This window comes from Salvelinus sp. IW2-2015, linkage group LG7, assembly GCF_002910315.2.
Source record: "Salvelinus sp. IW2-2015 linkage group LG7, ASM291031v2, whole genome shotgun sequence".
NCBI lineage: Eukaryota > Metazoa > Chordata > Actinopteri > Salmoniformes > Salmonidae > Salvelinus > Salvelinus sp. IW2-2015.
Window position 1 is genome coordinate 24,230,872 of NC_036847.1, and position 15,669 is coordinate 24,246,540.

Genomic DNA, 15,669 nt, shown 5'->3' on the forward strand with positions numbered 1-15,669 from the left:
GTCCAATCCCTGTACCTTTTTCAGAATATCAGTCTGTCCTTGATGTTTTTCCTGGAGAGAAGTGGCTTCTTTGCTGCCCTTCTTGACATCAGGCTATCCTCCAAAAGTCTGCGCCTCACTGTGCGTGCAGATGCACTCACACCTGCCTGCTGCCATTCCTGAGCAAGCTCTGTACTGGTGGTGCCCCGATCCCGCAGCTGAATCAGCTTTAGGAGACGGTCCTGGTGCTTGCTGAACTTTCTTGGGCGCCCTGAAGCCTTCTTCACAACAATTGAACCGCTCTCCTTGAAGTTTTCGATGATCCTATAAATGGTTGATTTAGGTGCAATCTTACTGGCAGCAATATCCTTGCCTGTGAAGCCCTTTTTGTGCAAAGCAATGATGACGGCACGTGTTTCCTTGCAGGTAACATTGTTGACAGAGGAAGAACAATGATTCCAAGCACCACCCTCCTTTTGAAGCTTCCAGTCTGTTATTCAAACTCAATCAGCATGACAGAGTGATCTCCAGCCTTGTCCTCGTCAACACTCACACCTGTGTTAACGAGAGAATCACTGACATGATGTCAGCTGGTCCTTTTGTGGCAGGGCTAGAATACAGTGGAAATGTTTTGGGGGGATTCAGTTCATTTGCATGGCAAAGAAGGACTTTGCAATTAATTGCAATTCATCTGATCACTCTTCATAACATTCTGGAGTATATGCAAATTGCCATCATACAAACTGAGGCAGCAGACTTTGTGGAAATGTATATTTGTCATTCTCAAAAACTTTTGGGCCACGACTGTATATGACTATGATGGCACTAGTCAGCTTTTAGGTTCAACCCTTTACCTAACTATCTGTGGCCCTCCCAATCTATCTGATTGCTGTGTTCACATAGCCATAACATGCATGAGCCTGAGAACAAACACACAATATCTGATCCCCACCTTGCAATAACAAAAAAAATGCTTTTTAGTTAAAGATGATATCAAGGTCATAGGCAGTAACTAAAGTAGGATGTGTGTAAACAGTTGAAGTCAGTAGTTTACATACACCTTACCCAAATACATTTAAACTCAGTTTTTCACAATTCTTCACATTTAATCCTAGTAAAAATTCCCTGTCTTAGGTCAGTTAGGATCACCACTTTATTTTAAGAATGTGAAATCTCAGAATAATAGTAGAGAGAATGATTTATTTCAGCTTTTATTTCTTTCATCACATTCCCAGTGGTCAGAAGTTTACATACACTCAATTAGTATTTGGTAGCATTGCCTTTAAATTGTTTAACTTGGGTCAAATGTTTCGGGTAATTTTGACCCATTCCTCCTGACAGAGCTGGTGTAACTGAGTCAGGTTTGTAGGCCTCCTTGCCCGCACACACTTTTTCAGTTCTACCCACAAATGTTTTATCTGATTGATGTCAGTGCTTTGTGATGGCCACTCCAATACCTTGACTTTGTTGTCCTTAAGCCATTTTGCCACAACTTTGGAAGTATGCTTTGGGTCATTGTCCATTTGGAAGACCCATTTTCGACCAAGCTTGAACTTCCTGACTGATGTCTTGAGATGTTGCTTCAATATATCCACATAATTGTCCATCCTCATTATGCCATCTATTTTGTGAAGTGCACCAGTCCCTCCTGCAGCAAAGCACCCCACAACATGATGCTGCCACCCCCGTGCTTCACGGTTGGGATGGTGTTCTTCGGCTTGCAAGCCTCCCCCTTTTTCCTCCAAACATAACGATGGTCAATATCGCCAAACAGTTATATTTTTGTTTCATCAGACCAGAGGACATTTCTCCAAAAGGTACGATCTTTGTCCCCATGTGCAGTTGTAAACCGTAGTCTGTTTTTTTTATGACGGTTTTGGAGCAGTGGCTTCTTCCTTGCTGAGCGGCCTTTCAGGTTATGTTGATATAGGACTCGTTTTACTGTGGATATAGATACTTTCGTAACCGTTTCCTCCAGAATCTTCACACGTACCTTTGCTGTTGTTCTGGGATTGATTTGCACTTTTCGCACCATAGTACGTTCATCTCTAGGAGACAGAACGCATCTCCTTCCTGAGCAGTATGATGACTGCGTGGTCCCATGGTGTTTATACTTGCGTACTATTGTTTGTACAGATGAACGTGGTACCTTCAGGCGTTTGGAAATTGCTCCCAAGGATGAACCAGACTTGTGGAGGTCTACAATTTTTTTCTGAGATCTTAGATGATTTCTTTTGATTTTCCCATAATGTCAAGCAAAGAGGCACTGAGTTTGAAGGTAGGCCTTGAAATACATCCACAGGTACACCTCCAGTTGACTCAAGTGATGTCAATTAGCCTATCAGAAGCTTCTAAAGCCATGACATAATTTTCTGGAACTTTCCAAGCTGTTTAAAGGCACAGTCAACTTAGTGTATGTAAACTTCTGGCCCACTGGAATTGTGATACAGTGAATTATAAGTGAAATAATATCTCTGTAATCAATTGTTGGAAAAATTATCTGTGTAATGCACGAAGTAGATGTCCTAACCGACTTGCCAAAACTATAGTTTGTTAACAAGAAATTTGTGGAGTGGTTGAAAAACGAGTTTTAATGACTCCAACCTTGTGTATGTAAACGTCTGACTTCAACTGTACGTCACACATGCAGTTTATTACCTCACTTCCTTCGTCAGCAGTCCCCACCCATCACATCCCCTACTTCAGATCGCAAAATAGCCCAACCCACTGCAGGGCCATAAACCTAAAGTATGTCATCTCTTTCTAAGAAATGTGAAGGAAACGCATGAAACCCACAATAATCCACAGTACTTTGACTTAGTATGTGAGAGTTTTCTTGACATCATCTCCTTCACATGTTCTCTAGCACATGATGCATTTCTCTTCGTGGCTCTTGTCTTCATTCAAGGAAAAATAAGCTAAAGGAGCCARAGTTGTATGATGGATCTGAAGTTTCCATTACAAACTTTATTCGTCATGGTAATGATATGCAGATAACATCCCCTCTCTCTCTGTTTGCACCATGGAGTTAATTAGAACCAGATTGGCAGGTTTGGATGCATTTCTTTCTGGATCAGTTTACAGATGGGACTGTTCTAATACCGGCTTTTACTCCATGAGCAGAATGGATCAGCTTTTTGAGGATGGAGTTTGACCTTGTGTTTCTTGTTTATGCACTATTATAAAGGCATTCATATGCAGTACATAAACTCAAGGCCTACAACCATTATCTGAACATATGACTCCTGGCATTGATCAACTCACAAATGTTTACATTGATTTTAAGGTCAGAGAGCAGTGTGCTTTTATCGTCAATATGTTTGGGATTTCACTGCTGAGTACAGTGCATTCGRAAAGTATTCAGACCCTTAGAACTTTTCCACATTTTGTTACGTTACAGCCTCATTCTAAAATTGCTTAGATTGTTTTTTCCCCTCATCAATCTACACACAATAGCACATAATGAAAAAGGAAAAACAGGAAAMCGGAAATATCACATTTACGTAAGTTTTCAGACCCTTCACTCAGTACTTTGTTGAAGCACCTTTGGTAGTGATTACAGCCTTGAGTCTTCTTGAGTATGACGCTAAAAGCTTAGCACACCTGTATTTGGGGAGTTTCTCCCATTCTTCTCTGCAGATTCTTCATGTGCCTTTTACTGAGGAGTGGCTTCTGTCTGGCCACTTTACCATAAAGGCCTGATTGGTGGAGTGCTGCAGAGATGGTTGCCCTTCTGGAATTTTTTTCCCATCCCCACAGAGGAACTTTGTCAAAGTGACCATCGKGTTCTTGGTCACCTCCCTGACCAAGGCCCTTCTCCCCTGTTTGCTCAGTTTGGCCGGGCGGCCAGCTCTAGGAAGAGTCTTGGTGGTTCCAAACTTCTTCCATGTCAGAATGATGGAGGCCACTGTGTTCTTGGGGACCTAAAATTCTGCAGACATTTTTTGGTACCCTTCCCCAGATCTGTGCCTTGTGCCTCGGCACAATCCTGTGTTGGAGCTCTACGGACAATTCCTTCGACCTCATGGCTTGGTTTTTGCTCTTACATGCACTGTCAACTGTGGGACCTTATATAGACAGGTGTGTGCCTTTCCTTTTAATTTTTAGAAATCCATTTTAGAATAAGGCTGTAATGTAACAGTATTTGCAAAAAGGGAAGGGGTCTGAATACTTTCCGAATGCACTGTATGCTGATTTAACCACACTTGTACTGAACCGAACATTACTGTACTGGCCTAACAGTTGTTAGTTAACATTTTATGCGTCTTTATTGCATTTACTTATGCCCCTTTCTCTGCAGGCTTTATACAGTATGTAGTACTTCTGTTATTTGCTCTACCCACAATGCATGATTTGCATGCCCTCTCTCTCCATTCCTCTCTTCTCTCCCCAGTATTCTAATCCTCCATTTGTCAATCCAACATGATTGGTCTTTTCCTCCCCTGTTTTTCTCTCTGTATTTATGACACACTTTGCTGGACTTTCCCAGGAAGTCCCATGCTCTGGTGGAGAGTTGCACATGTCAAGGATCAGTGGGTGTGGCAGAGGGCAATGTGGTTTCACTAACTGTTTGTTTTAGCACACGTGTTAACATGGGTCGCCGCATTCCCCAGAGACAAAAGAGTCAGCTCTCTGACTGTGAGAGACTATGTGTGAGCGTGTGTGTTCTGTACAAGATATGAAGTACAAAACAGATATTTTCATGTTTGAATTCGTATTTTATTAATAGCAACTTGGAGGGGAACGTTTGACGAGGACTTACTTTCTCAGTACTCCGTACCGTTGAGCTTGTGTGATTAGAGTTGGGGGTTTCCCCCTCCCTGTACCCCTGAGATCAGTCACCATGTCTGAAAGAACAGAAAGTTCCAGTCACCCAGAAGTCGTTTGTACAGTCCCTTTATCCCCACCTTCTTGCCATTATACATTTGGGTGTATACACAAGACGTTCAAACAGGCTATGTTTAACTTTTTAATTTATGTTTCTACCTTGTACTGATTGATTTAGATAACTTTGAGTACTTATGTCTGTGTGTGAGCATGCATGTACATGTCCTTGTGTAGATATTAAATCACACACACCAGATGCAATAAAACGGTATGTGAACCATTCGATGTTCTTTCCGTAGCTTGTGACTGTTTCTTGTGGACTAACCTGTTGATGCTGTTCATAGATTGGGCATCTGAGCTCAGAGCAGGGGAATGGCGCCATTGGTAGGTTGGTGTTGAAGTGTATCAGTTGTGTAGTTTCTCAATGACACACAAACATCACAACATCTGGACTCAGTGAAGGAATAGACTCATTAATGAAAAGAGTAAAATACAGACAACAACATCCAACAGATTGGTCTATTGTTAGCACTGCAGTCCCATCATAATAACCCAGATTCACAAGCAATAAAAACCCAAATGGTATAACTGGCTTGACGTGAATACTAACATTACATTTACCCTATGTACTGATATGTGGTTTGAGAACAAAGTTGAGCAGGTATTCACAGGTGCCTTCCCAATTCCCATATCACATGGGTTTGGTTGATTTGGGTGTGTGTATGTGAGAGAGAAGGATAAGTGGTGCGTCTGCATGTCTGTCTAGTTTGTGAGATTGCTCGAGGGAGTCTCCAGTTGTTTGGCAATGTTCTTTCTATGTGTTCTTGTTTCGTGGCAGTGATTATCTCTCCCTGTCTCTCTCACTTATCTAAGAAATATTGTTTTGTTAACCACCCAATCCTTCCCTTTCTATTGTTTGAAGGGCTGGCTAATGTTTTGCACAATGAAACAAGAGTAGACTGACAAATTGTCATGTACACAAACCAAGACGGGGTATCAGGTTATGGTGTGTGGCAGGGGTTCCCAATTACATTCAGCCGTGGGTCGATAATATTATTAATATTCTTTTTTTTCTTGAGTGGATGGTCGGGGGCYGGAACATAGTAATACATAATTGTACACTGCAAGAAGCCCAAACAGATATAGAATTTGACAAAAACTGAATCATTTCAACTCTTGATTAAATTGGGATGCGTGGGAATACTTGGGAATAGGGTTGGGCGGGATACCGTATCCAGTGGAGGCTCCTCAGGGGAGGACCATCCTCAGTGAATTTCATAAAGATAGTGAAACATTAAAGTTTTCCTTTAGATAAAACTATAGTAAATATATTCATGTCACCAAATAATTGATTTAAACACACTGTTTTGCAATGAAGGTCTACAGTAGCCTCAACAGCACTCTGTAGGATAACACCATGGTGTAGCCGGAGGACAGCTAGCTCCTCTGGGTATATTGACTTCAATACAAAACCTAGGAGGCTCATGGTTCTCACCACCTTCCATAGACTTACACAGTAATTATGACAACTTCCAGAGGACGTCCTCCAACCTATCAGAGCTCTTGCAGCATGAACTGACATGTCCACCCAATCAAAGGATCAAAGAATCTAGTACTAAAAGCACAAGCTAGATCTGCAGTACCTAAAATGAGGTGAGTAGTTGTTTCAAAGAGAGAGAAAGACAATAGTTGAACAGTTTTGAACAAATAGATTTCTTCTAAAATGAAGGAGATCAAGACAGAGAGAGAGCTAATATGGTGACAATGATGTAGGCTGTATGTAGCGGTTAGCGATTTATTAGTGATGCACCGATATTACATTTTTGGCCGATACCGATATCCAATATTTTCCTTGCTAAAAAAAACGACACCAATATCTGATATTTAACATTTTAGCTGCCTTTTAAGCATTCTAATACAGTCAAATAGTTAACACACATGGACACAGCGGTCTAAGGCACTGCATCTCAGTACAAGAGGCATCACTACAGTCCCTGGTTCGAATCCAGGCTATATCACATCCGGTTGTGATTGAGAGTCCCATAGGGCAGCGCACAATTGGTCCAGCATCGTCCAGGTTTGTCTGGGGTAAGTCGTCATTGTAAATAAGAATTTGTAACTGACTTAACTGACTTGCCTAGTTAAATAAAGGTTACACACACACACTGACCAAAAAGTATTTTTGTTGCATTTACGTATGTCCCCATTACCAGTAAAACATAATCAAAACAATATTTCTTTCACTTACTTGCTGTGCTGTTTCGTTTGTTCACTGTTCAGTCATTTCATTCTCAACCAGGATTGCATCATACATGTCAGGCAGTGAAGTTTCAGCTCTGTCTGTCCGTGGCCTCTTCCTCGGTGCGCACTGTCACTGTGTCTGTTTCCATCTTGTCCAGCTGTGTATGTAACATTTCACGTAAACCCTGTTTCTGTCTGCATCGAAGTAGCGGTCCTCGTACATAGCATCGAGCATGGTGGCGACACAATAAAGAGGAATGCCACCCAAATCGCTTGTTCACAGCCTGTGTGGGCAGTTTTGTTGCCGGGGCAAACTGTTGTCAAGAGCAACGTTTCATTCACCAATGTGGGCCAGTAAAAATATCCACCTCGTTGGGAAAAGGGGCTATCTTCACTCCCATAGAAACTAGTCAGCACTAACGTCACACGCTAGCTGCTAGCTAACTGGTTAGCTTAGCATTGACGAAGTCAGAATGGGCATGCACTCCACTGTTATGTGACAGAATCACGGTAGCGTTAGAATTAGGAATTACAACACGAATACTACACTTGAAAGAGATTTGCGTCAGTTCAAATCTGGCATCAGGACAAATGTGATTCAGAGTCACCGAATATATTTTAAGTTTTTTAATTAAACTCAAACGATAAATGGTAAATGCAATTTTCGTATATACGGGTTCACTGTATCTCCGGCGCAGGGTAGATCAGGAACTGTGGAATGTACTCAAAAAAGCAGTTCATACTATGACATTTTTAGTTCCAACTCGTCCAGTTGGCCTTCATGTAGAGAGGCTGAGCACGGTTAGACTCTTGCTCCGCCTTTGGTGGCACTTGGACTTGTCCAAGTCCCTGAGTGCTTTCCTTTGCCACATCTGGTTGCTGGGTAGATTAGCTCCGTCTTGTGTCTCCCCCTTGAATCTCCCCCTTGAATCTTCACTCAAACAATGCCTAATATGTACTGATCAGTGATCTCCCAACCTCCCTGGTTGGCCTAGAGTGATGCACCCCTCCCCTCTCCAGACTGACCACAGCTTTTATGGCCTGTGTTGGTCAGTCCTTACACACCTACAAAACAATATTCATCTTCAAACAATATGCTAACAGGCTATAGTGCATAAACATAAATCCTAACACACTGAACAAAAATATGAGCGCAACATGTAAAGTGTATGTCCCATGTTTCATGAGCTAAAAAAAAAAAAAATATCCCAGAAATGTTCCATACGCACATGAAGCTTATCTCAAATTTTGTGCACATTTGTTTACGTTCCTGTCAGTTTTGTTGAACAGGTGTTTCAATGCCATGACAGAGGGTATCACGTCTGCTGCAGGCGCAGTTGATGAGCTTATTCCTCGAGTCAGTTGTTCGAATGGMGCTAMCTAGTGTGTTCATGTTTCCAAGTTTYAAACATGTTCTCAAATGCCATTGAAATGGCAGCAGCGGTATGACAACCAGCATATTCATGAGCATGCAATACGACTTTCCTCAGTACAAAATTCTCGATGACCCACTGTGCTGTCAGACTCTGCATGCTTATGGGCCTGATATCGCTGGTCTAAAAGTCAGTTATGAAGCTAATAGCAATGACGCTATTACTGTGTAACTCCGGTAGGGCAACATCTGAAAAATAGTACTACAAAAAAACAGAACGGTTGATTGTCAAGGGCAATGAATTCCATTATCTTGGCTTTAATGGGTTTCACCTTTGAGTTCTCTCTCTGAAATTTCCTTACGCTTTCAAATGACTGCTCGACTTGACTGCTCGGTCCACACAGCAGACATTGTGGGCTAGGTTAGGAATACTGTGTTGCACGTGTAGTGCAACATTTTACGTGGCGTCATTACATCATGTACCTACGTTATATAGGTATGCACGTCAGCTTTGACATTGGTTTTGCACATCGGCTTTAAACTAGACATCGGGCCGATACCGATGTTGGCATTTTTAGCTAATATCAGCCGATTCCGATATGTTCACCGATATATTGTGCATCTCTAGTATATACCGTATTCCAGGTTATTTGGAAATACCCACAGGATGGTTTTCATATACCGTCAATACCGTTGAAACTATTTCTTTGAGGTTTTTGAATACATTTCAATATTTGTAGCTACTTTTTAAGTAAATACCTGCAGTGAACTCGTGGAATAAGTTAGGAGATAAAGGAGATTGCGTTCTTCATTTTGCCTGCCACATTATTTTTCATTATGAAGCTTACCGTAGTTCCCCAGAACAGCAGGCAGTCACGTGTTCGTTGTAAAGTGTACAACTGGAGAATGCGGACGCTAGTGAATCCATAGCGTTCTATATTTATTGGTGAGTCCTTCTCTGTTGTGCTGCACATATGAGGTAATGAAGTTAGACTTGTATGCAATTCACTACTAAATGTTTGCCATCATATCTTATAACTGTCTAAGATGTGCTATACTCTCCAGCTGTGTATGTAGTTACTTGTTAGCTGAGTATGTGGCTGAATTAATAAGGAGACGGGGTGTTAGCTTTCTGCCGTGTTTGAGAAGTCAAAGACCTCTGGATGAGTTATCTGTACAGCTGCCAATTTTTTCCCTGTGCTTCCAACTAGCATTTTTTCCCCCCTCTGCTCCATGTACACATGCTGCTCTTCCATCAGACAAGCATACATCACAACTTTGTTCATTTGCACAATTTCTCTCGTTCCCTTTCGCTTGTAAATGTCCACACTCACTGAAAATGGCTACTCGCTATACTTGTATAACTTTATGAGCTGGAAAACTTGGGGGGCAAATAAAATCACCCACGAGACGAATTTGGCCCGCGGGGTGTCTATTGGGGAAACCTTTTGTATGGTGTGAACCAACTGTTTATCATCTACTGTATCTCTCAACACCTTTAGACGAATGTAAGAAAAGAGCACATTATTGTGAGAAAATTATTCATCAGAATGTGGGAGAGGAGAGGTAGGATGTCAGAGGAAAGGAAAGTGGAGACAGTGACTACACGGAGAGGGAAAGGAAAGGGTGCAGCACACTTCCTGTATCTGTTTCCTTCCTCTCATCTCTAAAAAGAGACACCACAATAGAGCAGTAGTGTGACACACACACTCTCAAAGACTACTTACATGAATAGACACCAATACTAATGTGCAAAAACATTTGTATTTTTTTTATGGTTTGTTGAATGTACTTTGAGATATTCTGAATTCACAAAATTACTTGTGATAGTTTGGGTCGTGTGTGGCTGTAGTCCCACTCCCAGCAGGAGCTGTAGTTCTGCTGTATGGGGATTGGACTCAGTGCCTGGGCTGTTACTTCTGGACTGGAGGAGAACCTGTTCCCCTACCTCTAACTAGGGCTGTGGCGGTCAGGACATTTTGTCAGCCAGTGATTGTCAAGCAAATAACTGCCGGTCACACGGTATTTGACTGTTCGTTTACATAAACACGTTTAGCATCTCCTGGCTTCCACACATAGCCTACAAGCCACTGATGCAGACCTTTGGAACATCTACATAAAAAAAGTGAGATCGATGGCATTCCACAACTGTCCCAGAGTTTACATACTCGAAGGAATGAGCGTTACACCGAGGCCTGTACTGGAGCGGGATCAATTTGGAGGTGGAGGGTTTGTCATGGTCTGGGACCATGTTATGCTCTACAGTTATGCTCTACACCGGTTGCAAAGCGGAATAATGTGCTTAATTTGAAGAAGTTACTTGGATACTTTAGTTGTGATACAAAACATATAGGCCTATGGGCTAGGCTACATGAGGTGTGCGAATATGATTTGAAAAAGAAAAAAAAAAGGCATATGCTGTTTATTGCCTTAACGCACACGCTGGGCATCCTTCACAAGTGTTAATAAACTCAGCAAAAAAAGCAACGTTCTCTCACTGTCAACTGCGTTTATTTTCAACAAACTTAACATGTGTAAATATTTGTATGAACATAACAAGATTCAACAACTGAGACATAAACTGAACAAGTTCCACAGACATGTGACAAACAGAAATGGAATAATGTGTCCCTGATYAAAGGAGGGGTGAAAATCAAAAGTAACAGTCAGTATCTGGTGTGGCGACCAGCTGCATTAAGTACTGCAGTGCATCTCCTTCTCATGGACTGCACCAGATTTGCCGGTTCTTGCTGTGAGATGTTACCCCACTCTTCCACCAAGGCACTTGCAAGTTCCCGGACATTTCTGGGGTGAATGGCCCTAGCCCTCACCCTCCGATCCAACAGGTCCAGCAGTGTCAAGGGATTGAGATCCGGGCTCTTTGTTGCCATGGCAGAACATTGACATTCCTGTCTTGCAGGAAATCCAGCACAGAACGAGCAGTATGGCTGGTGGCATTGTCATGCTGGAGGGTCATGTCAGGATGAGCCTGCAGGAAGGGTACCACATGAGGGAGGAGGATGTCTTCCCTGTCTTGCCTGCAATGACAACAAGCTCAGACTGATTATGCTGTGACACACCGTCCCAGACCATGACAGACCCTCCGCTCCAAATTGATCCCGCTCCAGTACAGGCCGGTGTAATGCTCATTCCTTCGACGATAATGAGAATCCAACCATCACCCCTGGTGAGACAAAACCCCGACTTCTCAGTGAAGAGCACTTTTTGCCAGTCCTGTCTGGTCCAGTGACGATGGGTTTTGCACATAGGCGACATTGTTGCGGGGATGTCTGGTGAGGACCTGCTTACAACAGGCCTACAAGCCTCAGTCCAGCCTCTCTCAGCCTATTGCGGACAGTGTGATCACTGATGGAGGGATTGTGGTTTCTGGTGTAACTCGGCAGTTGTTTTTGCCATCCTGTACCTGTCCCGCAGGTGTGATGTTTGGATGTACCGATCCTGTGCTAGTGTTGTTACATGTGGTCTGCCACTGCGAGGACGATCAGCTGTCCATCCTGTCTCCCTGTAGCGATGTCTTAGGCGTCTCACAGTATGGACATAGCAATTTATTGCCCTGGCCACATCTGCAGTCCTCATGCCTCCTTGCAGCATGCCTAAGGCACGTTCACGCAGATGAGCAGGGACCCTGGGCATCTTTCTTTTGGTGTTTTCAGAGTCAGTAGAAAGGTCTCTTTAGTGTCCTAAGTTTTCATAACTCTGACCTTTAATTGCCTACCATCTGTAAGCTATTAGTGTCTTAACAACCGTCCACAGGTGCATGTTCATGTTCATTAATTGTATATTGTTCAATGAACAAGCATGAGAAACAGTGTTTAAACCCTTTACAATGAAGATCTGTGTAGTTTATTTGGATTTTTACAAATTATCTTTGAAAGACAGGGTCCTGAAAGGACCCCCCCCCCCCCCTTTGTTCATGGACACATTATTCCATTTCTGTTAGTCACATGTTTGTGGAACTTGTTCAGTTTATGTCTGTTGTGAAACCTTTTGTTCATACAAATATTTGCACATGTTATGTTTGCTGAAAATAAACTGAAAATAAACGCAGTTGACAGTGAGAGGACGTTTCTTTTTTTGCTGAGTTTGTGTGTACACATAAACATACACAACCCTATTAACACACCCTGTTACACAGTCATGCACATTGTTTACACGCATGTACTCACAGATGACATCACACCCATGGATTATGAGCAAGACCAATATTACATACAGTAAGTACCCTGATGTGTATTTTAACCAATACAATTCTACTTCTCTGTCAATCATGGAATCAAACAGCAGATGTTTAAATTGAGGGGGTAAGGGAAGGGATATGTCCATGTTTTTCACTGGATCTCTGTGAATTTATTTTGCTTCCCAGAGAATAATCTTTTGGGAAAGATCACTCGACTTTAATCCTATGCAATAAATGACCTCAAGGATGACCCTCTCACCATCCATACTGCTTTTGATTAGAGTGGAATGACCATTGACACGTGACCATTTCTCCTCCCACTCACTTACTGTCATGTGAAATAAATAAATGCTGTATTTGTTGATAATTTTATTGTAATTGTTTGTGATGCATGAATGATATCATACTGGGTGTCTAATGTCGTGTTGTGGTGATTTCAGCAGGAGGAGGAAGACCCAGACCGGGGACAACCATGTATAAGATGTGGAGACCAGTGTCCTGGCTTTCGCATGCATGGCTGGAGGTAGGCCTCGCATACTCCTGTCACATACTCCTCACAGGAACATAGACACTGTTTTCAAGATGTTTCATGTGATTATATTTCATGCCATGGGTGTCTTTCCTTTTCATTTTGGAGTCATAACTCATAAGTAGGATAGGTATGATCACAGTGTAGGCAGTGCTCTCTTGTGTGTCGCATGGCCGTCACTATTTGGTTGTAACATACTTATTGAGGAAGAGTCATATGGCTAACTTCCATTCTTTATTGGGTGATTTCTGACAACAATATGGTTTCTCTGTGTGTTTGTATGTTAGAGTGGACTGGGGATTGGAGAGCTGATTAACCAAACTGTCCATGTGGAGAGTAGGTCTAGATATTGACTCAAACATTATCCACACACAACACATTTACCACATCCAGAACAGATAAAGCATTCAGTAATGTGAAAGAAAAGGTCATAGAGAATCTCGGGGGAAAAAACTGAGAGCAGCTGCACTTTGTGTGAGTGGACGTTATCCACACACAACACAAACAACCTCTGAGTGCAAGGGTTTACCATTAGAAATGCTAGCTTCATGTGGTTTAGCACATTTAAAACTTTTGACAGGGTTCATAGCAGAGACCTATGACATGCTGTGGATGGACGGAGCTCTCTGATTATACATGTAGCCTATACACTGTAATCTAACAATTCCACAACAACTACCTAATACACACAAATCTAAGTAAAGTAATGGAATAATAATATCTACACTAGCGTTCAAAAGATTGGAGTCACTTATAAATGTCCTTGTTTTTGAAAGAAAAGCAAAAAAAATGTCCATCAAAATAACATCAAATTGATCAGAAATACAGTGTAGACATTGTTAATGTTGTAAATGACTATTGTAGCTGGAAACGGCTGATTTTTAATGGAATATCTACATAGGTGTACAGAGGCCCATTATCAGCAACCATCACTCCTTTGTTCCAATGGCACGTCGTGTTAGCTAATCCAAGTTTATCCTTTTAAAAGGCAAATTGATCATTAAAAAGACCTTTTGCAATAATGTTAGCACAGCTGAAAACTGTTGTTCTGATTAAAGAAGCAATAAAACTGGCCTTCTTTAGACTAGTTGAGTATCTGGAGCAACAGCATTTCTGGGCCAAAAGGCATGTGGGAGACTCTCCAAACATATAGAAGAAAGTACTCTGGTCCGATAAAACAAAAATGTAGCTTTTAGGCCATCAAGGAAAACGCTATGTCTGACCCAGCACCTCTCAACCCAACACCTCTCATCCCCCGAGWWCACCATCCCCACAGTGAAGCATGGTGGTGCCAGCATCATGCTGTAGGGATGTTTTTCATTGGCAGGGACTGAGAAACTGGTCAGACTTGAAGGAATGATGGATTGCGCTAAATACAGGGACATTCTTGAGGGAAACCTGTTTTAGTCTTCCAGAGATTTGAGACTGGGACGGAGGTTCACCTTCCAGGAGGACAATGACCCTAAGCATACTGCGAAAGCAACACTCAAGTGGTTTAAGGGGAAACATTTAAATGTCTTGGAATGGCCCAGTCAAAGCCCAGACTTCAATCCAATTGAGAATCTGTGGTATGACTTAAAGATTGCTGTACACCAGCGGAATCCATCCAACTTGAAGGAGCTGGAGCAGTTTTGCCTTGAAGAATGGGCAAAAACCCCTGTGGCTAGATGTGCCAAGCTTATAGAGACATACCCAAGAGACTTGGAGCTGTAATTGTTGCAAAAGGTGGCTCGACAAAGTATTGACTTTGGGGGGGTGAATAGTAATGCACGCTCAAATGTTCAGTTTTTTTGTCTTATTTCTTGCTTGTTTCACAATAAAAAATATTTTGCATCTTCAAGGTGGTAGGCATGTTGTGTAAATCAAATTATACAAACCCACCAAAAATCTATTTTAATTCCAGGTTGTAAGGCAACAAAATAGGAAAAATGCCAATGAGGGTGAATACTTTCGCAAGCCATTGTAGATATTCCATAAAAATCTGCCGTTTCCAGCTACAATAGTCATTTACAACATTAACAATGTCTACACTGTATTTCTGATTAATTTGATCTTATTTTAATGGACAAAATTTTTTGCTCTTCTTTCAAAAACAAGGACATTTCCTAAGTGACCCCAAACTTTTGAACGGTAGTGTACATATAGGTTTGAGCCTCTGTCTTTCGGTGTCACACATTTTAAAAGTATATACACTCCCGTACATCAGTCGTGAGTCTTGTGACAGAGGAAAGACTTTTTACGTGCTTCAGCACTCGGCGCTACCGTTCTGTGAGCTTGTGTGGCCTACCACTTCGAGGTTGAGCTGTTGTTGCTCCTAGGCGTTTCCACTTCACAATAACAGCACTTACAGTTGACCCGGGGCAGCTCTGGCGGGGCGGAAATGTAACGAACTGACTTGTTGGAAAGGTGGCATCCTATGACGGTGCCACGTTGAAAGTCACTGAGCTCTTCAGTACGGGCCATTCTACTGCAAATCTTTGTCTATGGTGATTGCATGGCTGTATGCTCGATTTTATACACCTG

General features: G+C 42.1%; 1 protein-coding gene across 2 annotated transcripts in view; it reads left to right on the forward strand.

The window, feature by feature from the left end:
* Nucleotides 1-15,669, forward strand: part of LOC111966651 (prickle-like protein 2) — a 41,472-nt gene that overhangs the window by 4,361 nt on the left and 21,442 nt on the right. For both annotated transcript variants that reach the window (XM_023991505.3, XM_023991506.3), the window contains exon 2: nt 13,058-13,140. In XM_023991505.3, coding sequence (XP_023847273.1) covers nt 13,058-13,140 — 83 coding nt within the window. The remainder of the gene's footprint in view (nt 1-13,057; nt 13,141-15,669) is intronic.